The following is a 25,514-nucleotide window of genomic DNA, read 5'->3' as shown; positions in this document are numbered from 1 at the left end:
TAGAATTCCTGGGGTGGGGGATGCTTTACAATCACTGCTCTTCAACCCACCCCCAGCTGCTATGGGGTGCTGTGAGGGGTGTGTGTGTGTGTGTGTGTGTGTGTGTGTGTGTGTGTGTAAAGCAACAACCAAAATAGCTTGGGATGTGGCTGGGACCAGGCTGAGGAAGAGGGAATAGTGAGGGGCAGACGGCAGCCGAGTGTGGGCCCTGACCAAAGAAGGTATTGGAGGGGGCAGAGGTTCACCTCACCTAAGGACAGGCAAACCTGGTGCTCACCTTCCCTTACTGCATGATACATTTACTTCCTGCATACCTGGAGTCTAAGCTGCAGGTTCTCCCTTAACCACCAGCAGGATAGATAGGGCTGTTCCATAGGCATGAGTTCAATACTTGGGAGGCAGGATAAAGAAATGCTGTGAGAAGGGGGGAGGGGCCTTGGCATCACTGGATAGTTCAGCGTCCGTGAGCTGTAGGTGAATCTTGTTTGTTGCAACACTGAACGTTTTTTGAAGCTGGCACTTCTCGGCTTACTAAATACACATCTGAGCCCTCATCGGAAATGTCTGTTCCTCATGCACCCCCGCCCCCTGATGAAAACTCTTGAGAGTTAATGGTTTCCTTTTGGAAAGCTTTCAAATTGTATTCATTTGAGTTTACATTATCTGCTTCCTTCTGCTCTGTGTGTGGATTATTCTCCTGTTGGGTTTAATTTAACCAAATTTGCAGTTGTGCTAACAAATTCATTGATGCCCTCCTGCTTTCAGAATGGGATTTTCTGGCTTTTCCCCAGCTTTACAGATAGACTGTCTCCATACTGAACTGCTCCCAATGCTGGGTACTGTTTGGTGTTCCTATTGCTTCAAAACCCATCTCCTCTCATCCTACTTTCCTGCGTCGCAGATTCTAACAAGTTAGTTCTACTATTTTAATAGTCAAAACTAATGATTGATAAAAATCACTGTTAAAAACAAACAAACGGCAAAAAATACTTCTCCTAGTGCTGTAAACCTCAGCGTCTATTAGGGAGATCTGTGTGTTCCATAAACATGAAGATCGCCTGGATACCCACTCTTTAGAAATTCATTGTGAAACCGAGTCTTTTTTAAAATATTACAAACATGCAGGCTAGCAAAGAGAGCCAGAAACTGCCAAGTTCAGTCTTTTCGTGATTTTTTTCAATGAGCACACATATTTAATTAGTTTTAAAGAGAGACCTGGGCACCTAACAAGAAGATGATTACTGAGAACTACAGAGATGTGATGGGCATTTTAGGCCTGAGTAGTGTATTCTACCTCTTCAAACACCACTCCTATACTCCGCCAAGGCCCTTTTGTACTGCAGAGACCAATAATGGGTTTCAAAAAGATATAGCTCTTCTCAGTAAAGACAGTCGCCCAGCAGACCTTACCCGGAGGCTCTACCCTCGCAGCCCAGCCTCTGGGGACCTCTGCTTGCCTTCCTGTGCTGGGCACTTCCCTGGGCTGAGGCCCTTGCAGTAGTAAGAATGACTGCATTGCACCCCAGTTTTATCAGATGAAGATGGTTGGGGTTCCTCTGTTAGAAATTGGCTCCTTGAGGGGTATTATCTATATCTGCAGATGACATAAACCTTGTCTACAAATAAGAATAAAGACATTCCATTTGACTCTAGTTCCTCATACAGTATGATGTCTTGCATTTAATAAGAGCTTAGAAAGCCATTCGTTTGTGTGAATGAGAGATTGAGCAAGAAAAGAAAACAATCAATGGTTTCCCCCTTTTCAGCAGGAGTTATACTGAAGCCCAGAAAAGCCCTACTGGCCTTTCACAAACACTAAAAGCCCATTGCTACTGGGGGCTCTAAAGTCTTCTGTTCATTAGAGAGAATCTTCCAGGCTTCCTCAGCGATTGAAACAGCAAAGACTCTTCCAATGAAAAGGTAAATGTGTGTCTTCAAGCTGAGGAAGCAGGTGTTGGAAGAAGGGACTTGCACATGCGCCAAGTCCTTCATCACCTGGAATCATTTTTCTATTTAAAGACTACTCAGGGCAGGCTCCTCAAAGAGCCAAAGGTGAAAGGCCACTGGCCCCCTGAGGGAGGCCACGAGGGCAACACTGAGTAGCCCTGTACGCAGACCTCGTGGCTAGAAGTCCAGGCCACTTTGGTTCACTTTGGCCGTATCCATTCCAGGAAAGGCAAGGGCAGGCCAGTTGTGAATTACCAGCCTTGTCAGCGCACGGTTGTCAACCTATTGTCACAGCACACTTACTTCCACACACAGGAGCTCCTTCTTTCCTACTCTGGGAAGTAACATATTCAGGGCACCCTCAGATATCTACTCACCTCACCCAGCACCCAGGTCCAGGTTTCTAATGCTATTCTCAAATAAAAGAACCAGAGTCCCTTGGAGAAATGGCTCATCCTGGAGCTGGGAAGGAAAAAATGCAAGACGAGACTGGGCAACTTATCATGTCCAAAAGCAAGGATGTACTCAGAAAAATGGGGGTATGTCAACAGGATACAGGATTCAATGGAAAGAGCTCCCAATTGCCAAAGCTGGACTACTTTTAGCAATAAAATAAATAAGGTAGTATTGGATTATAATCCAAAGTTTAAAATAAATGTCCATAGAAATAAAGGATTGAATGAATAAATTGAGTGAATGAATAAATTAATGAATGGAGAAGAGAGAAATCTCCACTACAGAAGAATTTGAAGTAAATTATGTAGACAGTCCCCTCTCAAGGGAGTGGAACATTACTCCCCAGCCCTTGAGTAGCTACTCATGATGCCCTCCTTCCAAAGACGACAGTCTGAAATGGGAAAAAAGTAACTTTGGAGTGGAAAAGTCCCACCGGCACTGCCTCAGCCGGGTGACCAAGGTCAGTGTCAGTAGTGATAAGTCAGGTTGATAGCATGTACTCTTGAGAGGATGTGATGAGACGGGCAGTTTACCTCTGTGGTCTTTCTCCCCCGAGCCCATAACCCAGTCTCATCATGAGAAAAATGTCAAACAAAACCCACTTAAGGACAGTCTACAAAACATTTGGCCAACACTCCTCAAAACAGTCAAGGTCATCAAAAACAAGGAATATCTGAGAAACTGTCGCAGCCAAGAGGAGCCTAAGGAGACATGATAACTAAATGTAATGTGGCCTCCCAGATCGGATCCTGGGACAAGGTAAATAGGACATTAGGTAAAAACTAAAGAAATCTGAATGAAGTATGGACTTCAGTTAATAAGAATGTACCAATAGTAATTCATCAGTCATAACTAATATATCATACCAATGTAAGAGCTTAACAAAGGGGAAAACTAGGTGTGGGGTACACAGGAACTTTCTGTACTATAGTTGCAACTTTTCTATAAACCTAAAACTATTCTAAAGTAAAAGGTTTATTTTAATAAGAATCCCTTGTTTAGACTCAGATACTTCCTCTTTGCTCAATGCAATTTTCCACCACCCGCAGAACAGCCCCAGCCTGGAACTAAAACCATCTTTCTGGAACACATTCAGAGGCAGGAGAGCCTAGAAGTCAGAATGGGCCCTGGAGCCAGACCTGCATCCAAATCCCAGTCTTCCCCGTCGAAAACTCAGTGAACTTGGGCAAGTTCCTAACTCAGTGCCTCAGTGTCCTCCTCTGGAAAGTGGGCATAGTAACACCTGCATTCTTGAGGACTACATGATTTAACATGTACGTGGAAAATGCTGAGAACAGTGCGTGGCACGTGCGGCATGTGTGCCATATATGTCCGTCTAATTCTCTTTTATCACACGGCTCCTTGGTAGTCTGAATAATTGCTTATTACCTTCCAAATTAGAAATAGGGTGGATGTCCTGTCACTTAGCACTTGCCCCCTGGCATCATCTAAAATTCTGGGGCACTGGCCAACGAGGCAGGGCCTCTTGCCCACAAAATAAAGAGCTCCTTAGCAATGAAAACCTCTCCTTTTTGAATGTCAACCCTTCCTCTATAGGAGCAGGTTGGGTGGGAGGAGCCAGGGTCCTTCCCTGCAGGACGGTCTGATGGCCTCAGAGAGCTGCTGTATCTAACTACAAGCAGATAAGGGCTGCTGTGACTTTTCTAACTTGTTCGGGAACAATTTCATGGCAAGTCCTGTTATTGTCTAGTCTGTCGCCAGCAGATCAGCCAGCTGACTCTCCCCTTCCCCGAACTCCCACACCCACTCTCTCAGACATCACCTGACAAAAGTATGTCAGGTAGACAGTGCCAGGCCTTCTTTTGCTGGACCTATCAGTTTGTGTCCCCAGGCCATTCCCACCGGCCACCACTGGGCTCTAACCAGGGGCTTTTCTGCCAGGGGCTTTTCCACCCTCCTTATCTCCTAGATCCCAATCCCATGCTACCCAGCTCTCTCCCAAGGCCTGTTGGTGCTGGCCACCCATTTCCTGCCCTGGGATCTGTCACCTTGCTTCTGGGACTGGGGTGGAGGCAGGATGAGCTGTGCTTACATGTCCACTCACTCCTGTTCCCATCCTCTCAGCCCGCTCTTAGGAGCACCTGCTATATGTCAGGCCGGCGCCCCCAGGACTAGGAAAACACAGGTCCTACCCTCACTATTCAGGGCTTTTCCGTTTCTCCCCCAACCCACTCTCTGCCCAGGTCTGTGCCCAGGAGGCTGCCCTGCATGGGCTGCACCAACAGGCTCCCTGACCCTCTGGCCGCCAGTTGGATTTGGCCAACAAAAGGACCAAGCGGGAGGCAGAGGGCAAAAGGAGGCTGGTATTAGTCAGGGTGTCCGTGCCGTTTGCTCCCGGTGCCTCTGTGCCTGAGCCCTATGTATCCCTGGCTTCAGACCCACTCACCCCACTTGCCTCTTCAGGCTTAGAGGAGGTACCAGCTCCTGGGGTGCTGTACCATCTCTTGCTGCCCCCGAACCCTGCCTACAGGCAATGTCCTTCCCCTTGGGGCTGGCTCAGAGAAAAAGCAGATTCAGGGAAGGGTGTTGCTTCTCTAGGTGAGGTGTAAAGGTGATGCTCATTGAAGGAGGATGCAGAATGGCTGCCCAGCTGGTCTAGGGGATGACTGAGTTACTGCCTCTGAGTCCTTCTAAGTCTCCACCAGAATCCTGCAAGCTCAGAAAGGCTAAAGCCCACTGTGCAAATGGCAGTTACTCAGTGTGTCCCTGGTGAGGCAGCTTGGGGGGGTGGAAAGAGCTAGAATTCCACCTTTGCCACTTATTATTAAGTTGGTACAAAAGTAATTGCGGTTTTGCAATATTTTTAACCTTTTAAACCACAATTACTTTTGCACCAACCTAATAGCTGTGTTAAGTTCCTTCTCTTCCTCTGAGTCTCAGTTTCTTGATTGGTAAAATGGGAATAATGTCTACTTTTCGTGGTATAGATTGCAACAATGCTTGCAAAGAAGGTGCCCCAGCTTCTCACACATAATCCACAATGAGTTTGTGGCACCTTTTATTTTTATTATTGCTCTTATTTGGAAAATGAATGGATAGATCTTCTGTCTCCCTGTGGGGGAATGTTGAGCCTTCTATGAACAAAGATGCGGCTTACAGCTCCATACTTAGTGTATAATGGATAAGAACCTTGTACTAAAAACGTCCCAGGGCCTAATCTTGAATCCCTAGAAGTTGTTGAGTTCTTTACATAAAACCAAAGGCCAGTAGGGCATCCAGAAGAGCCCAATATTAAAGGGCCTTTTAGAATTCTAATATTTTCTTTTTTACCATGAGCTCGAAGCCACGCCTGTGGCTCCACGCCAGACAGTTTCCAGTGTTTGGAGTCAGTGTGGAACGACGTGCAAGCTATGGCTACTGTGTGCAGCCCTGGGCTCCCAACAGGCTGTCAGGAAACTGCATTCCTCTTTTTCCTCCCCCAGAGGCAGCTGGCACCTTGGCAGGCAGGGGGAGAAAAGCACTGAGAGTTCCAGGAGCCACCGCTGGCAGGCTGGGACTGTTCCAATGCAAAACTGAGACGCAGAGGCGTCTGCTCCCAGCCAGAGGTCAGGCCCGAGGTGTCCTCGGGCACTAGAAAAGGGGCTGGGCTGAGTCCTGGCCTCTGGGTCTCCCTCAGGATTCAGTGGCTGTGAGGTTGGGGCTGATGGCTGCTTTTCTGGCTGCACCACCCTCCCGCCTCAGACAGACCTGAAGGAACCATTTAGCTTCTGATGACCTGTTGTCACAAAAGGCAGAGTTATAAACACCTGGCAGAGCACCCTCAGAGGAAATACAGTAGACTTGGGATACCAGTTGCTATGCTCTGGGCATGCCCAGCTCAGAAAGCTCTAGATAAAATTCTAGAAGGCCAAGGGGAGACTAGCTAGCCAGGGTGGGGAAAGCGCAATACAGATGGAGGAAGAGATACAGACAGAGCATCCCCAGCCAGGGCTGGCCTTGCCTGAGGCCATCTCTGCTCACCTCCTTTATGGGTCTCAGCATCTACTTTCTGGGCCATTGGCCATTGTTTGGTCATTAACAAATCAACTGGATGTTGTTTGTTTTTCAAATTAGCCAGACAAGTTCTCACTCCAGTGTAATCACAGCCGAAGCTACAAGACTAGCAGAGTAGGGGCAAAATTCATCAACCTTGTTCAGACACTGGGCTTGCCAACCCTTGGCATGCAGGGCCAGACATCCTGTTCTGAATCAAGGTTACATTCTCTCTCTGCTAGGCTGCCTCAGCCTGACCGGGCCCTGCCCCCAGCACTCCCATAGCCTGGCAAGGTTGAAAAGGGCAGTGACTGGCACGTTGGCTTGGAAGCTAGCCAGAAGGGCTGGGCAGATGCCTGAAGGGCTGCAAGTAAGGAGTGGGGACCACAGCATGACTGCCTGGCCTCGGGCTGGGTGACCGCACTACCCCAGCACCCTGCCTCCCTCTGTATTTTGATTTCATTGTCACTGTCTGCTTTAAATCCTAAGTTTCTAAAGAACTGAGGTCAGCATGTCGATTTAAGTTCTATGGAACAGAAGAGAGTGCCACATGGATGTCTCACTGGGTGTGGCTGAAACAGTGGAGGACTCAAAGGTGTAACACCCAGTTGCATAACAAACGACCCCAAAACTTAGCAACTTAAAACAACAGACCTTTAGTGTCTCACACTGGGTTTGAGGGTTAGGTTCAGGGAGTGGCTCAGCTGGGTGGTTCTGGCTCAGAGTCTCATGAGGGGGCAGTCAGCTGGGGCTGCACTATCTATCAGCTTGGCTGGGGCAGGAAGGAGTGTCGCTCACATGGCTGCTGGCTCTGTCACCGGGAACGATTTTCCTTGGTTCTTGTCTTCTTGAAAGAAAGAATTCATCAGGAGACAGGAGTCAAGCAAGCAGCAGACAGCAAAGTTCATGAGCAAAGCAAGGACACTCCAAGCGTGGAGCGGGCTGACCCGAGGGTGGGGAGCACCGACATCTCTGGGACCCCGGCCTTATATCCTATAGATTGGACTCTCCTCCTCCTCCCCTTTCCCTCTTTTCTCCTCATCCTGCACGGCTGCTTCGTCCTCGTGTGCTTACACTAGCCCAAGTCTCTGTTCTGGCTACTCGCTTCGGTGCGTCTGTCACAGGATGCTGATGACACCACTGGGTTACCAGTGGGGGCGTCCTAGTTCCTTCTTCTCCTCCAGCTCCTGTCCACCTTCCCGTCTACTCTGTCCACTGGACCTCAGTTCCTCACCAGGGGAGGCCACTGGAGTGTCCCCACAACTTGGCAGCTGAGTGATCTGAGCGAGAACAGGAAGTTGCCATGCCTTTTATGACCCTGTCTCGGAAGTTGCCCACAGTCACTTCTGCTCTTTTTCTCTTTGTTAGAAGTGAGTCACGAACACCAACCCCGCAGTCACAGGGAGGGGAGTTAGACTCCACGTTTTGAAGGCAGCGTTAACGAACTTGTGTCACATTTTAAACATGTGTCACACTGTCAAAGAATCCGCGTCACATTTTAAACCACCGCACCTGATGTTTAATGCCAGCTTTCTTTAACTGCTGTGTGACCTTAGGCAAATCATTTCCAATCTCTGGTCCTCGGTTCTTCTGACTGTAAAGCGAGAGAGCTGATCAGGTATCAGCCTGCCCTCCGCCCTCATGCCTTATCATTCATTCATTCATTCTCTGCATTTATTTACTGAACATTTACCCAGTTCTTACTTGATGTCTAGCTTTCTTCTAGATTCCTGGCCTCATACTGGAGTGCCTGGGGAGCTTCTGAAAAATACTGCTGCCTGGAACCCACCCAAGAAATCCCGTTTTAACTGGTCTGAGGTGAAGCCCAGGAACTCCACAGTCTTTAAAAACTCCCCCAATGATGCTATTGGGCCGGAAGGGTTGAAGACTATGGGTCTAGAGTCATAATCTTGAACTTTGATGGGCACATGAATCACCGGAAGATCTGGTTAAAATGCAGATTTTGATACTGTGAGGCCGCAGATTTCACATTCCTAAGGAACTCCCATGTAATGCAATGCATTCCACAGGCTACACTCATAATAGCACGTTTCTAGTTGTTGGGAGAAAGGTGCAGAAATATAAAGTTAATTCCTACTCTCAAAGAGCAAAGAATCTAGTGAGAGAGGGAACACATAAGTATGAAAATGTAAATAGCAACACAAGACCTAAGTGCTCAATATGTGGCCCAGACAATAAGCTCCAGGAGCTGAGGTGGCGACGTTGTCTCGGGTAAGCCACCTGCCTGCACTGCAATTCCACCACGAGCATCGTTCCTTCCCATCAACACAGTAGAGGGAGCAGAAGTTCAGGACCTCCTATGATCTTTGGAAATCTTTCAGGAGTTTTACTACACAGTAGCTATTTCCACAGGGAATGAAAAGAATTAGCAGATCTGTTATTTATATTTGTTCAGTCTTACACTATATTCCCAAGATGATATTTCTATTGTTTAGTGAGCCTGATTTTCTTGGTGCCACTAATGAAGTGTGTTTTCAGAACTTATTTTAATGGTGAAAAATTCTAGGTTTATGGAAATTCTGGTAAGATTTATTTTAATGGAAGCTGCAAGTAACCATTGCCCTAGTGTTTCTTCTTTCTGTCTTATGGTTTTGCTGTTTTCTTTGCTGGGTCTTCTTCCTGTCCCCTGAGTTGGGAGAAACTGGAAGATTCCCAGAACCTCAGTTCTCAGCAGAACCCCGGTCCTCCTTGGATTTCTCTTCACTTAGAACTAATTTTGTCTCCTGGGCTCATTGCTCTGTGTGGACTGACCGTGCTCACATCTACCTCCCAGCCCCAATCTGGCTCCTGAGGGCCCATCCAGGTGCTCTGCCCTCTCTCAGACCTCAACATATTCCAGATGATGTCGTCAGCACCATCCTCACTTCATTGCTCAGCCACGGAAACAGACTCCTAGATGCACTCCTGGCTTTCAGGTTCTCTTCGGGGTAACTTTATACACCGTTAACAGATTAATATTCCTGAACTATTTCCTTTGCCCTGTCACTGATTACAAACACCTGGCTTCTCACATCCTGAGCAAGTGCTTCTCAGATTCTACTGTGCACCACCTGGGGTCCTGTGCAAATGCAGATTCTGACTCATTGGGTGGGGCTTCAGATTGTCCAGCTCTAACTATCTCCCAGGATGGTGCGAGGGTGAGCTCCCCAGCAGCTGACCACCTAAGGTACCCTCATAAGCTGACCACATCCTGCCCTCCCCCCCCCCCCCCCACCGTCATCTTCCACATGACAGTACAAGTCCTCTGTCTGAGTCAGGCTCTTCTCATTGCCAGTAGCTGAGGCTCAACTGTGACTCAAACTTTCACGCACTGTCCCTCCGTTCGCGATTCTCATACTTTTCTCCTCCTTTGTTTAAAGTCTGTGTATTCTTTGTGACCCAGATCAAACTCCAGTTCTCCTTGCAGCTTCCTCTGACTGTCATCCTTTCACTCCCTTTGGGTCCCTGCACAACTTTGTTCGCTGCTGTTCTTTTGCTCTTAATCACACACTGCTTGGCATTGTTATTTTCCATTTTTTATAAGTTTCTGACTGTATTTCCAACTAGACAGTGAGGCCCCAGGGACTGTGGCTTACTCATCTTTCACTTCTTTTGTATTTCTTTCAGCACGAAATAGTGCTGTGCATTTAGTAGGCAGTTAATAAGCACCTTTTCTTTAAATGACTCAAGGTAAAATTCCTGTACTTAATCGAAAATTACTCTGAGAAATAAAGGGAATAAAGATAAATTTGTAACCCTCACCAAATTGTATTATAATTGTCTGCTTCTGAGTGGACACCCCCACTGGATCCTCAGGGCTGTGACCCATCTGTCCTTGGAGGCCTCTCACAGTCGGGGTCTGGCCCCCTAAACACTTGACAAATGCATGATTCATGAGTGTGCTAATTGCTCTCTTCTCACTGGAGATGTAAGCCATCTGTCTTCAGCCATCACACCCATGAGTCGTACAAATCAATAGCAGCAACAACAAGACCAAGGGGAAAAATGGGTAAAATCAAATGAGGTCTTCAAAAGACAGACTCTAACTGTATATCTAAAATAGGTGTGCTAGGGATTGGGACCGAGGGCAGAGAGAAGAGCAGAGTTAAAAGAAGGGAAAACATCAAACTATTGTGGGTCTCATGCATTCTCTTAGACACATCCAACCAGAGGGGGCCTTGTCCTACAGGCTTGTTTCTTAAAGAAGGAGCCCAGTCTCTAGATAAAGAGGAGCAACTAAAGCAGACACAAATTCTCATCGGGCCTCGTCAAATCGAGCTGTCAAGGAGCTGAACCACAGCTCTCCTCTAGCATAACTGAGTTTGTGTCAGGGATCTAGTCAGCTTACTACTAATGAGGGAGCCCAAAAGATGGCAAAGCTGCTTCCAGGACCCTCTGAGGAAGTGGATAGTTAGAGGCATTTTTTAAAAGAATGTTAAGATAATAAAACTACATAAGGTCCTGCTGAGCAATGAAATTATAATCTTTGGGGTTATCTCTTCTACAAGGCCCAAATCTTCACACTGACATGTCATTTCACAGTGCCTGGGCATTGGCCACACAATACACAGCAAAGCCACTCCTGGGTACCCTACCCTAAAAAGTAAGTCATCTTGGGCAGTCCAGGGTCACCAGACGGCTGTGCTACCTACCCTTCCAGATTGGCTGATTTCCAATTGTTGGGTATTTTTTTTGAGTCAGGGTCAAGCTGTAACCCGGAGAGACCTAGAGGGGGAAAGGAAACAAGCCCTCTCTGAACAGTGCTATGGAAGAAGGTGCCAGCTCGCTTCTCACCCTGCAGCTAGAAAGAAAGCACCATGCGCATTAGCAGGACTTTGTGGACAGATAGGCCTCACTCACGCCAGAATGCCGCCTTGCGGTGCTGCTGAGGGCACCCCCACCCTGAATTTGTGCCTGGGTGGTGGACAGGACCACAGGAAGGATATTACTGGGCCCTCCCACTTCAATCCCCAACAAGCCACAGGGAGCTTTACGCGGTCTGTTCTCTCACAGCTCCTTATGGTATGACCACTGAGAAGAAACCTCCCCTTTACCAACATGAAATGCTGTGACCCTGGTTTTCAAAGTTTGAACAACCAAAAGGATTTTTGCACTGTTAGTAAATAAATATTGCTTATTGCATCTTTAGCCTCATGCTTTTTACTTTCTATATTTCTGTATATTTACGAGGTCTGACGATTAAGTTCGCGAAATCATCCTAGAAAAAGTGCTACATACCTCATTGCTGAATATCACTATGGTCTCCTTCGAAGTACTCCCCTTGGGAAGCTATGCACCGACGCCAGCACCTAGTCCACTGTTCAAAGCAATTTTGGAACTCTTTTTCTGGAATGGCCATCAAAGCTGTTGTCGTATTACCCTTGATGTCCTGAATGTCATCAAAATGTCTTCCTTTCAATATTTTCTTTATCTTCAGGTAAAGAAAGAAGTCATTGGGGGCCAGATAACATGAGTAGGGAGAGTTATTTGTTTCCTAGCTAAAAACTCCCTCACAGACAGTGCCATGTGAGCTGGTGCATTATGGAAATGCAAGAACCATAAATTGTTGGCAAAAAGTTCAGGTCATCTAACTTTTCCATGCAGCCTTTTCAGCACTTCCAAATAGTAAACTTGGTTAACTGTCCAGTTGGCACAAATTCATAATGAATAATCCCTCCGATATCAAAAAAAGGTTAGCAACATCATTGCAACAAGTTCGCGAACTTAATTGTCAGACCTCGTACAATGTACATAGCATGTTAGTATACTAGGTATACGAGGCTATCGTATTATATGATGTTTATTATTTTTATATTTATACCATCAGGGATGTGCAGCCAAAAAAAACATAATAAACCTGGAGACCTGTGTTCTAGTCCATTTCATCTCAGGTGTCAGTGTGTAGTGGGATCAGTGGGCCTCTTAGTATCATGCAGGTTCTGACTCAGTAGGCCTGGGAGGGGTGGAGACCCCACACTTCTAACAGGCTTCCCGTGATGCTGATGTAGCCGGCCTGTGGACCACAGTCTGAGGAGAGAATGGGCTCCTTCTCCTGATCTGCAGAAAGCTGCTGACCCAGAGGCCCACCTGGAGGTGGTGTGCACCTCCGCACCCCGCTGTGGCCACGGCTGCTCCTAAAACTTCAATTCTCTTACATGTTGGGCTCAGTGTCCCCCCAAAAAAGCTGGTATTTAGATAAATACCCAAAATATCGTGCATTAGGATCACCCACCACGAGTGAAAGTTTCCAACCTGTTGCTTATTAGTTATTATGACCTTAGATAAGTTATGTAGCCTCTCTGAGCCTCAGTTTCCTCATCTGTAAAGTGAGATCCATAACAGCGCTTCCCTCATGTTGATCTGTGAAAATCCCACGAGATAGCCCATGTATGGCACTCACTGCAGTGCCCAGTGTGCCCAGGAATGGGGGCTTCCAGGATGCAGGACTCTGTCCAGCGACAGGGGCGCATGCTCAGAACCATGTCTGTATGCTCTCTCCACCCATCCATGCTTTGTCCTCTAGGTGTCTCTCCCGCGTGTGAGTGAACACAAGGCTCTGCTCTGTGACTGGCTGCTGGGCAAGGGGGCTCTGTTTCCACAGAGCCAGATTTGACAGGTCTTAGACTTGCTAATCTCTAGGGTTTTCCACCTTTTGTCTCTGCGAAGTAGCTGTTCTCAGTAACATTGTTATGGTGAAGAGGATTTTATCTTGGTGGGCTCTCACTTTCCTTTTTAAGCAATCCACACATGAAACCCTCAAACAAATGGAAAGACACAGTCTAGTTTTACCCAATAGATTGTATCATCAGAAGCTTTGAGGGAAAGGGGAAAAGAAAGTGGTTTATGAGGTAAAACTGAAGCAATTAAAGGATCAAACCCACCTTAAATTTTTCTACACAGACGCACTTTCCATGCATGGATATCACCCAGTTCTTTTTAAGTTCTATAGCCAACTTGTTTTAGCAGAAAAAAGTCAGGAAGTTGCTTATTGCACACAGCACTGTTATAAACCTCTTTGATAATAAAAGAGGATGAAAAGACAAGCAAGACATGCGTAAACATTAACTTTAAAGACCTGAGAGAAGCAGGCCTCCCCTTTCCTCTGCTCCCTTTCTTAGCCTGAAAACCCTCAAACCATATTTTCCACAGTACATTCACTGCAGCCTCGGGGAGAACATGAAGTGCTGAAGTAAAAGAAAAGTCTAGCCTTTGATATTCTTAATTTTTTTTCTGGTTTTCTCTGTGAAATATGAACCTACAACTGATTATCCCAGAGACTAGATTTCAAAAATACAAGTTGGACTGGTGTCCGGGGTCAACCCTGGTGAAGGGGATCTGGCTCTCTGCTCCCCTGCTCTTCCACCCATGGCTTTGATTGCCATGTTCGTGGAGCTGTTTGTCTTCTTTTGCTACTTAGCCAAGGACAGTAGTCCACAGGGCTCCTGCAGCCAGTGCCCTCTGTTCCAAGCAAACTGGTCCTCCCTCCTCTGTTACCTTCCAGGGCGGGCTTCCGGACTCCCTCAAGTGGAAACTCACACACAGTTCAAAAGAAGGGCAAGCATGAACCCCTGCACCCTACTCCACAGGAAGGGCCAACACAGGTGACTCAGCAGCCCTGTCACCAAGTACAGTAGCTGGGGTGTTCCTGAAATGACATGGGTCCCCTTACTATTGGAATGAACTAGAGTCAATAGAACTCTGTTATAACGTGTCCAGACAAGAGACAGCTTCCTCCTCATAGGTTCTTGGCATCGCCTTAGGAAAGGAGCCGATGCATTGCTGAGGTCACAGACCCCATGCTCTGGCCCCACATTACTGCACAGTGGCCCAGTGAGACATTACATAATGGCACTTCCTGTGAGCCATGAGGAATGTCCCAAAGGGGCTCAACCTGGGAGTGGCCTTCCCTGAACTTCTTAAAGTTTCCGAGTGACTTAATGCCACTCTTAGCATAATAAACCCTTCACCCACAGTTCATGTGTTCGTTGTCAAGATGATCCAATAAAAACGTTAGTGATAGAAATAACAAAGACAGAACTCAAGCAGCTAAGTAAAATGCTACACGATACATTTTTGAGTGCTTGAAATTTGATACATGAGATGGAAGGGGGGGTGCGCAAAAGACCAGGAGGAGAGGATTGCTTCAAAGTCAGTCTGATCAAAACACTTTGATATGCTAATGGCATAAACTGCATTAGATCCAAGGATATGGTGATGTCAGGTGCTTTAATTGTGTATATTAAGAACCCAGTTGGAAAGTAGAAGGTGTCACTCAGATAAGGGAACTGGGCCTGAATTTTATAACCTAATTTAATTAGCACTGATCTGAGGTTGCTGGTACCTGGTTTTTCCAGTTTTCAGGAAATATATCTTTGCCTGGGGGGTAAAGGGGGGGGTTACAGAAAAAAAAGGTGGAGGGAGGGCGAATGCAGGGAGGGGTTGGGGGAGGTGAACTGTGAGACATGAAAGGCCCCAATATTGAATTTCATCTGTGATGTGATAAAACCTCAGGCCTCCCTCTCTTCACCTGCCAATAATACACAGAGAACCACACCTCTCCTACATCAAACATTCAATTACCATAAACCCAAGGAAGGGCAAAGGAGACTTTCAACTGTAGCAGTCACTAAAAGGAGAATGAAAGAAGTGCACAGACTCCCAAAGGTAAGAGGAAGATACCCAAATCCCTCTAAAGCCTGTAGCGCTCAGGAGGAGAAAATCCTTATGGGGTGAAAGCCTTCTAAGGATCTTCCTGTGTTTGCAATTTCTCTTGCTAGAAGACCTGTATCTGGGGACAACTGGGACATTCATGATCATTAAAAGATAACCATGACACTTTGGGGACTCAGAACCACCACCCCCCCATATGTACAAACACCCACATTTTCTGATTTGGTGGGACAATTTTTAAATGTTTGGGGGAATATTAAATAACAGTCAGTTTTTAGGAAGTTAGTGTAAAATAGGTATGGTATGTTATTGAGGATAAAGAGCCCTAGACTATTAAAAATATATTTTTAATATTAAGCAAAATTGTATAGGATGTAATTAGAATGCGTGAGTTACTTTTTATTCTAAATGTGCTATGAAGTATGTCTGTCAAGCAACGTGGTTGGTGGAATTTCTTCCATATGTTGTGTCCACGGTTCTCTGGAGCTTCTGTTGATGAGGAAGGACTAGGTCTCTTGGTAGATGGATGGCCACCTATGGGTTGCTACCCTCACTGAATGAGCGATGAGCTTAGCCTAACACAAACAGTGTCGAAGCTATTAGGTTGGTGCAAAAGTAACTGCGGTTTTTGCAATTGTTTTTAACCTTTTAAACCACAATTACTTTTGCAAAACCAACCTAATAGTATTTTGTAAGCTCTCAAATGGATTTATCTACAACATTTTCCCCTAGAATTGACTTGCTATTTTCTGTTCTATTTTGCTCACAGAAACCTGGTTCTTTAAACAGAAGTATCTTAGTTGTCTAAAACTTATCCTCATTTCAGTCACTGTTTACTGCAGTTTTCTTTCCAAAAGGGCCTGTCTTTCTCTTAGTTAGAATAAGAACTTTTATTTCCCATATTTTGGGTTTCACATTTGGTTTAGGGGAAGAGTTTCATGACTTGATTCCTTTTTATCACAGTTGAATTTTGGTGGGGTTACTGTTGAGCTGTGGCATAATACAAAAAGGACCGTGATTTGGTCTAGAAATCACGTGACTTGGGGTGTGTTTCTGACTCTAGCACAGATTCGTGGATCTCTCAGAACCTCAGTTTCCTCAGGAGTAAGGCTCACTGCCTATCCCACAGGGAGGGTAGACGGCCCATCTAGACAAGCCTAGATGCTTGAATTAGAACATTTGAGAGATGGGAGCGATCTGAAAGACCATCTTCTGTCCTGCCTAATGTGATAGCCACTAGCCACAGGAGTCTTCACATTTAAGTTGATTAAAGCCAATTAATATTAAAAACTCACACTAGCCATGTTCCGAGTGCTCAGCAGTCTCATATGGACAGTAGCCATCATACTGGACAGCACTGGGCTCAGCTGCCTAATCTTATGACTAGGAAAATGATGCAAGAAATAAGGGCAGGACTGGCCGGCACTGGAGCTGGGCCTGGCTGCTGCTTGCCGCCCGGTCCACTGTCAGTCCAGAGGGTGTGGACATCTTTGCCGCCGGCTCCCACTTTTCCTCTTTCTGCCTACATCTTTTCAGAGAATGGCAGAACTGACATAAAGAAGGGGCCCCTCGGTGGCAGGTTGCAGGTCAGGCACAGCCACTCCCATGAGACCCTCAGCCTGGGAATTGCCCTGGATGGGTCACAGCATCCAGATGAGCCCCCAGGTTCATTCTTCTGCTTAAATGGCAACTGACTTTTGCAGATGGTAGAGTTTTATAAAACGGAGTCTCTAAAAAGTCCTCTTGTAACTGTTCTGTATCCTGAATGTATGAAGGTTGACACCCAACTATATGGGTGATATCATACTATAACTTTGCAAGAAGAGACTGGTGGGGTAAAAGAACACGGGCTCTCTCTCTGTATTATCTCTCATAACTGCATGTGAATCTACAATTATCTCAAAACAAATAGGTTAATTTTTAAAGACATCCTTTGGTAGTTCTTACAAATCTTTTTCAAGGTAATGTCTTTTCTGGGCACCCTAGAAACAGATTGTGATCAGCCTTTAAAAGCAAATTGCATTTGCCTGAAACTAATATAAAATTATATTGAATGCCAATTATAATTAAAAATATACAGAGGGTGCCAAAAAAATGTATACACATTTTAAGAAAGGAAAAAACTATTAAAATTGTAATACTCAATATATACCAATAACAAAAGATGAATACAAGCCATTGTTTAACTTCTGCAATTGCAAGAGGTGCTCACAGTGGTTACCATTAGTGTCCAGACACTTCTGATTACAGCGAACTATTGCTTGAGCAACGTTGACCAAAATGTCCACTTGTATACATTTTTGGCACCCCCAGTGTATGTATGATGTATGTATGTATGATATATATGTATACATATATGTGTGTGTGTGTATATATATATATATATATATACACATATATATATCACAGTATGTAAAGTACAGCATAGAGCAATATAATCAATGGAATTGTAATAGCTATATACGATGTCAGAGGGGTAGTAGACTTGGTGGGGTTATCACCTTGTGAGAGGTGTAAATGTCTAATCATTACATTGTTTTGTACACCTGAAACTAATAATGAAAAAAGAAAATTGAATTTTTTTCTCATAGCTCCCATGAACTTCAATTTTACTAGATTTGGAGTTCCTGAATATCTTTTTACTTACAGTAGCAATTTTATATTTGCTGAGAATTTCAAATTAGAATATATAGTGTAAAACTTCATAATGCAGTTTTCCAAAACTCTAAAGCATCTCCATTGTTGGACTCGGGCACACGGCTAACACGATCAAGGTTAGGGAGCACACGAGGGCTTGGAGTCCTGAAGTGCCAGACACTGGAACTTTAAGTGACAATGGCTGATCTTGACTGACATGCAGGGCCATAGGATTTTATTCAGTTTAATTGACTGTTGCTGCCAAAATACTGGCAAGAGGTAAAATATAGCAACCACAGCCAGCAAGCCCTTTCCTTGGCATCTCTGTGACGGTCTTCCGTTATCCTAGAATAAAACTAGGATGATTTGTAGGTCTTTAACATAACCCTTAAAGAGTGAGGATCTTTTAATTTATGCTTTTTAATTCAGTGTGACTCTGCTCAGTCTCTTGGACAAAATGACAATGCATTTGGCCTTGAGAAGTATGTGCCATCAAGAGGTGACCATCAATGTCACCTTGTGAACTCAAACCACTGAAAACTCTAAGATGCTGATCATTTGTTTTCTAACGTCATGCTGGGAGACAGGGAAGCTGTGTGGTGGCTGCTGGGTGGACAGCTGGCTTTGGGTGGGAAGCTCTCGATCTGAGTTCCTTTTACTTCATTTATTGATTGTGTGAACTTAGACAACTGATCTGAACTCTTTAATCCTCAATTTCTTTATAAGATAGAGACAACAAAACCCAGGTATCTCATAGCATTTTCATGAGCAGTAACTTCCGTTAGTATGTGTGAAACACAACGAGGGAATAAACGACAGAGTAGGCAGTGCGTTGTCACAGCTTCACAAAATGCTAGGGAGAGGCCAGGTGGGAATGCCTTGAAAGTTTCCCATATGCTGGCCCCTGACAGACTTCATATTCGCACTTGGATGTTTTTGTAGATTGCCCTTCTGTGCTTTACAGACAGTCTACACAGGGAGAAAAATCTTTCTAGGACTTTATCCAAACTGTTATATTCTGGGAGAGGATGTTGGGAGAAACGACTCATGACTCATCTCACAGCTGCGTTTCCCCTCCTTGGTTTCCCTGAACACAGCTGGGGTTTTCTTACAAATATCAACTTGGAAAAGTAAGAGTTGTCCTGGCCATGCTTGACATGAATCCATTTCCTCTGTCCTTTTCCAGCACTGGGATCACTCGTACGAAGCAGTGGGCCCCATGCACTCAGACTGCAGAAAGGTGCTGCAGCAGGTCAGAAGAATCCTCACCACCCACCTAACGCTGAGCGTGGCCCAGGGCCCCTGCCATGAGAATTCAGTTCATTTTGACCACAGAGCTTCAGAAAAGGAAACAATTATAACACCTTCTGCCAATGAACAGTCATTTCATAAAAGCCTCAGTGCTTTTCAGAATCTCCATAACCAAAGAGGCAGTTCCACCTTTGTTCTTTCATTACAAATCATACTTATTCTTCTCTCCAGGACTCTAAAATCTAGTCAGGGGCCCATAGGAACTCGCAGTGGTGGCCATTCTGCAGAATTTGCCCCATGCCGGCTAGGAGAGGCACTGAGGGAGGCCCTGCCAGGGGGCTGCGCTCTCCTGGATCTTTGACCCAACGATTCTGCCACTAGGAAATGATTCTAAGGCAAGAGTTAGAGTTCCTTACACTATGTGATATATGTGCATTGTTACATTACTTATAAGAGTGAAAGACACTGGAATAAACTTGAATGTCCAACTTTAGGGGATAGATGAAATACTCTTGACACATCCATGTGGTAGACTACTGTGCAGCCATGTTCCTGAAGAATATTTCATGGCAAAGGGAGATGTTTATTAAATTATTAAGCAGCAAAAGATATAAAACTCTATATACAAAATGATTCTCAGTTATGTGTGTGTGTGTGTGTGTGTGTGTGTGTGTGTGTGTGTAGTCACACACACATATAGTGAAAGGAAATATACCAAAATCTCAATGTTTCTGGATGGAAGGACTACGATTTTTAGTTTTCGTCTTTATGCTTTTACATATTGAAAACTTTCTACAATTAGTGTATACTGTTTTTACAGTCAGGAAATTATGAAAAAATTTCAGTGACTGAGGCTGAGTAACGAGGTTGCAAGGCCATTTTTCTGTTTGGTGAGAGGGCAGTGAAGATAGAAGTGTGTACTCCATGCTGGTTCCTCACACTTCTACTCTTCCAAAAGTTTTAGAAAATACTTATTTGATGATCTGGTTTTGGGGAATTCTGATACCTAGTATTTTGGAGTAGTGTCATGGTTGATCCATAGAGGCACTCACCATCAAGGTCACCTTATGAACTCAAACCACTAAAAACTCTAAGGTACTGATCACATGTCTTCTGTTTGGACAGTCTCCGAGGAGTGTCATGTCAGGTCCTAAAAACATAGAACCTTGTGGGATCATCATTGCAGCACTCTCGTTTACCAGTGCAGAAACCGTGTCCCGGAGACACCTGGTGATGACCTACGATGCCCAGGCTGAGCCAGGAGGACAGCCCACCCTCCTGACTCCAGTCTACCTGACACTCTGTCAGCTCCTTCTATGAGCTGCCTTCAATCCTGGCTGTTGGCTGAGAGCACCCATCCTCCCTCCCTGGAAGGCAGTGTTTTCTCAACCTGCTAGTTGCCTCCCATTAGTGTATCATGAAATTGATATAGTGGGTCAAGACTAGCATTTTTAATGGAATGGGATGCACTGTATAACACTGCATAACATGGAAGAGAACAGAAAATAAGTAGAAACGGTTAAGTGTTGTTTTGTAAATCTATTTCAATAGATATATATGTGCTGATGTGTAAGTGTTTTAAAAAGAGGCTTAAGTTCCGTGGTGACAGACCTGTGGAAAAGTTAGTGTCTCAGAAGACACCGCTTCCTAATTTGTATACAGTATTTTGGGCCAAGCTGCAGAATAACTATCAAACATTTGGCTCTAGTCATGCAGATATACTCCAAGGCAAGCCTCAGCCTGGGTCATTTTTGTGAGGCTGATTTCCCACCTTGACTCCCCATTGGCCCCAGCCGCCATTCATGGAGCATCCAGAGTTAAGTTCTCAGGCACACCCCATGTCCAGGTGCTGGCCTGGCTGGAGGCCCCAAGACTACGTGAGGCCCCAACTCCTCCCTCAACCCAGCGACTGGCGTGGGAATCACAGTCTCCTGGAAACCTTACAATGTGAGTCATTTTTCACAACTTTTGAACATCACAGAAAAATAAAGCATTGACAGATGCAATATTTTGGGCGTGAAAAATCCAGGAGCACCCCAAAATAGGACTCCACGTTGCAGTCTCCCCTCACCTGGGTGCCTGACACTTGAACTTCTCCAAGCCAACATTGGCTCACTCCTTTCTCCAGGCCCACCTTCCTGGACTCTCTCAACACTAGCTAAAAGGCAGTTTGGTTTTCATTTTTTCAGCTCACCTCCAGGCCCACTATATCCTCTGCATCACAAACACTGAGAAACTTTAATGTTCCTTCTATCTGTCTTGCTCTCTGGGAAAGCAAATTGCCAATCCAGGTCACCTTCTGTTCCTCCTACCCGGCTATGTGAGTCGCCTAACCCCAGAACATGATGCATCATTGGCCCCTCTACCTAAACTTCACCTTGCCATGACCTTGTTAGCGTCTCTGAAGCCTTTGCCTCCCCTGAATCACGCCCACCTCCACCCCTCCATACACACACTTCATTAGGCATCATTCCAACATGTAGTCAGAGTTAGGAATTCATGGGAAGCCACAGCAAGCTAAATGTTGACACAAATCATTCTCTGGCTTGCCCGTTTTCTGAGCAGTGTCCCATTCTCTGTGGGTGCCAATTCCAATTGACTCGGCCTCCAGCCACGGAGCCCACTTCACGCGGACTAGCCAGAGGAGGAGGATATTTCATTGGGTGGCTTTAGCTCCCAGATTCTCTCCCAAACTACATCATCATCCTGCTCCAAACCTAGTGTCTTTTCTCAGCCATCCGGAAGCCTGGAGAGCCCACTCTCCCTGTCGAGCTTTCTGATTGGCCTTAAGGCCACAGCCTCCCAAACTATCAGAAGCCTCACTCTTGGGCTTCCAGTCTCCTGGACTTCAAAGTATCTCAGAGCATTCCAGCCGACCAACATGCAGAGGCCTAAGAACTAGATTTCAGCCATTTATCTACAGGGGTGAATAGTAGGAGAAACAAGTGCCCAACTCTTGCATTTGCCATCTATAAGTGAGCTGTTCTGGATCAACAGGGCGGCTTGTGAGATGCCCTCCAGCTGCCCCTTCTGCCCCAAACAAGCCCTCCCCCACTAGCCTTTTAACCTCAGCCCACTGAGTGCATTTGCCTGTTTTTATTTTGTTTTACCTGCTGAAGGAAGGAATACTTCATGGTTGTTAATGAAAGTGATAGCAATCCCCTGTGTATTTATCTTAGATTATGTGGTCGTTATAAGATGAAGTACCTCAAGCAGCCAGTCTGCGGTTGATTTGAAAACAGACGAGTCTCAACAATGAGCTTAAGGAAAGGTGTCAGGTATAAATCTTGTCTTCAAACAGCCAGCGTGCATTCCAGACTTCAGAGACACTTCTTTGTATAAAGGTGCTTTTTTTTTTTTATCCCGCCTTTCTTTTCCTTGGGCCTGGAGGAGGATGAAAGTGCAGGGGTGCATGCGTTCGTTTGGTCTGATAATGAGGGTGAGGCTCAGAGGCATGGTAATTTGGCAGCTTTGGTACTTCCTGTAACAGACTTTTTTTTTTTTTTTTATCCAAAGGCTGCTTAAAGACAAACATTTTTTTGTTAAACTGCTGGTAGTTCATTTTCTGCAGGAACCGTGCAATTAATCTTGTTTATATTAAAGAGACAGGTTGCCTTTGTCAGCTTTCCTGAGCTATAATTAATGAAGATCAAAAACGTTACAAAGACATAATATTTAGCTTAATGCAGATGAGGCTGGGCAACAGCTGCATCAATTAGAGGAGCAAAAGGGAAAACACTATCCTTTCCTTTGGAATAACTGGGATACACTAAAAAGGAGGGATCACGAGCGTCTTCCCTCCACCAGCCTTCCTTGGTAGGCCTGGTGAAAGATGAGGTTTGAACATCAAATGGTTTGTAATGCCCCATCAATTACGCTTTAAATACAGTTGGAGGCACCAAACGTCTCTCCTCACTTAGCTGAAGTTTACCCAGGTGCGTGGCTGTGGATCAGAGGCTTGGAGTCAGAACCTCTTCATGGGGAAGATGGGGAAGAAGCCGGGATGGCAGGTAGAACCTGACAGAACCATGTAGCCCACTGGGGGCGCTAAACAAAGCCGGGGGCTACTTTTTGTAGAGCCCTCTGCTTCAAGGTCTGTTATTAGGAAAGTCATAACGTAGTTGATGAGATGTACTCAAACGGGCAACATCAGCTGCCCTGCCTGTGACTTCCTAACCTGGTGACTAAGACCTTTGGCTTCCAAATGAGAGTTTGAAAGGGATCACCTCTGTTTATAAACAAAAGAATGTGGGCTTTCGTCTGTCTCATGAAGCCACTGGTAAACAGCTACCTGGGAACCCATCAGGGAATTCCATGGCGCTCTAGAGTGTGAGGGCTGGAAAAGACTACTGATGGCAGCGAGGCCAGTTACTTAACACACAGTTAAAGAAACCGAGGTCTGGGGGAATTGTGGAAACTTGTGCAACGTCACAGTAAAAGAGTAAAAGAGTCCAACACCTTTTCTCCTGGGTTTCACAAACTGAGATCCTAATTGCAAAAGTCCAGGATGCGGAGGAAAATGCAAAACAAATCATGCACCAAAGATTTTCAGTAAATTCTAGTGATGCAAGACAGTAGCTGAGCAGGTGGAAGGAGCTGCCCCCAATCAAGTACCTACAGGGTAAACATTAACCAGTCAACCAGGTAACCAACCAAGTAACCGGAAAGCACCCACAGAACCCCTGACACCACGCCATGTGTGGTGGCTTGACTACGCCAGACTGACAAAGATCAGAACCTTCCAGTCTGAATGACTTGGTGCACAGCTGGCGGAAAGTAGGCAGAGGACATGGGTTGAACTGAGTGGCATCAGAAACACCCGTATTGAAAACCAGACTGTGTTCTTACCTGAAGCTAAAACAAAAGTCATATCTGGGTTTTAAAGGATGCCTCTACAGGCATCATTCTTATGCATCAAATCTTAATCTGATGCCCTTTAACTTCATAATTGCGCTTTGGGGAATTTATAAGAAGGATATCATCAAACAGACATAAAGATGTTTGTTGCACAATATTTATAATAGTGAAAATTGGGAACTGATCTGAAGGTCTGATATTGGAAGATTAATTGATTTAATTATGCAGACATACAATGGAATAGTTTGGATCCGTTAAAAAGAATGTAGTTTAAGAATAACCAACACTATCGGAAAGGAAAAAGGCGAAGCACAGGTTACGTGTACACTGCTATCCTAATTGCATTTTAAAAGATATCCGTGTCTCTACAAACAAAAAACTAAAAGGAAATGCATCAAAATGGATGGCTTATGATTTTTTTATTTCCTCTTTTTATTTTTTATTTTCTAATTTTTAAATAAGTGGAAAAAATTTCCAAAATTGGAAAACAGCTTGCATCATTAGCACTTACTATGCATTACACACTGTTCTAAGCATTTATACATATCATCTCACTTAATCCTTGCATTCTGAGATAGGTTCTATTAATATTATTTTACTAATGAGACAACCAAGGCACAAAGATAATTAAATTACTTGCCCGCAGTCATGTAGCTAGCAAATGATCAAGCCAGAATTGGAACCCAGGAAATCTGACTTCAGGGTCCTGTGCTTATATTATAATCACTACCTTTTAATGCTATTATTAAAATTAGTTATGAGTGCCTTCCTAGGGGAGATGTGCCAATCACTTACACCTGGTATGAATTTCTGCATAAAATTACCTTCCCAGTGATAGCTGGCTGAATAAAAATGACTGAGGGAATAGATGGAGGAAATCAGAAAGAATTCAGGGGTCTGGTAGAACTCCATATGAGGCACAGGTTTGTGGGGTAGGCACTAAGTCGGAAGGGCAAAGCATATGTTTCACAATTTTGCGAAGAGGAATTGGTAGGGACTCTATTTCTAAGCACAGTTTCCAGGCTGGTGGCTGCATGGACTGGGTAGAGCCCACACCTACCCAAAGTTAAATGGGTTCCCCAAACTTGGAAAAGAGAGGGCGGGTTGGCTTCACTAAGTCTGTGATACTCTGTTATGTAATGAGCCATTCAAATAATAAATACATTAAGATGGGGAAAATTACAGCTCATGTATCATAGATTTTTGACATATAACCATCTGCCTGGCACACAACTATCCTCCTGCTGGTTCTGTAACAAGATCCTTGTTCGGAAAAGAAAGTGGTCCAGGGCACAGGGCTGCCATAACTAAAGGATTTTATATAGTACATTCTCTGTGGCATATCCCATTACGATGTTCAGCATACAATAAGACATTACCAGAAGGAGGAAAATGTGACCCATAATCCAGAAAAAAAAGTAATCAATAGAAAGAGACCCCAAGATAACCTAGATGTTAGAATTAAGAGACAAAGACTTTAAGACATCTATTAGTATGTTCAAAGATTTAAAGGAAATTTGCATATAATGAGAGAACAGGTGGAGAATCTTAGCAGAAAAAGTGGAAGTATTTTTTAAAAAGGAAATTCTAGAACTGAAAAGTACATATCTGAAATGAAATATTCACCAGAGGGCTTAACAGTATGTTGGAGATTGTGGAAGAAAGAAGTAGAAAATTGAATTCTGATCAACGGAAATTATCTA

The 25,514-nt window shown here is 44.9% G+C and overlaps 1 protein-coding gene across 6 annotated transcripts in view; it reads left to right on the top strand.

Moving 5' to 3' along the window:
* The window catches only part of EDAR (ectodysplasin A receptor), a 91,437-nt gene that overhangs the window by 9,867 nt on the left and 56,056 nt on the right, over nt 1-25,514 (top strand). For 2 of the 6 annotated variants that reach the window (XM_088796045.1, XM_074332314.2), the window contains exon 1: nt 14,964-15,060. The exons of 1 other annotated variant lie outside the window; for it this stretch is intronic. In XM_088796045.1, the coding sequence (XP_088652171.1) occupies nt 15,034-15,060 (27 nt within the window). In that variant the 5' untranslated portion in view covers nt 14,964-15,033. Of the gene's footprint in view, nt 1-14,955; nt 15,061-25,514 lie in introns of those variants that run through there. 3 more of the 6 variants (XM_088796043.1, XM_074332313.2, XM_088796044.1) reach the window with 3 other exon arrangements.

The sequence above is a fragment of the Rhinolophus sinicus genome, chromosome 2 (assembly GCF_057876585.1).
Source record: "Rhinolophus sinicus isolate RSI-liver-muscle chromosome 2, RSI-T2T, whole genome shotgun sequence".
Lineage (NCBI taxonomy): Eukaryota > Metazoa > Chordata > Mammalia > Chiroptera > Rhinolophidae > Rhinolophus > Rhinolophus sinicus.
Note: the sequence above shows the minus strand (reverse complement) of the source record. Positions and strands in the feature narration are given on the sequence as shown.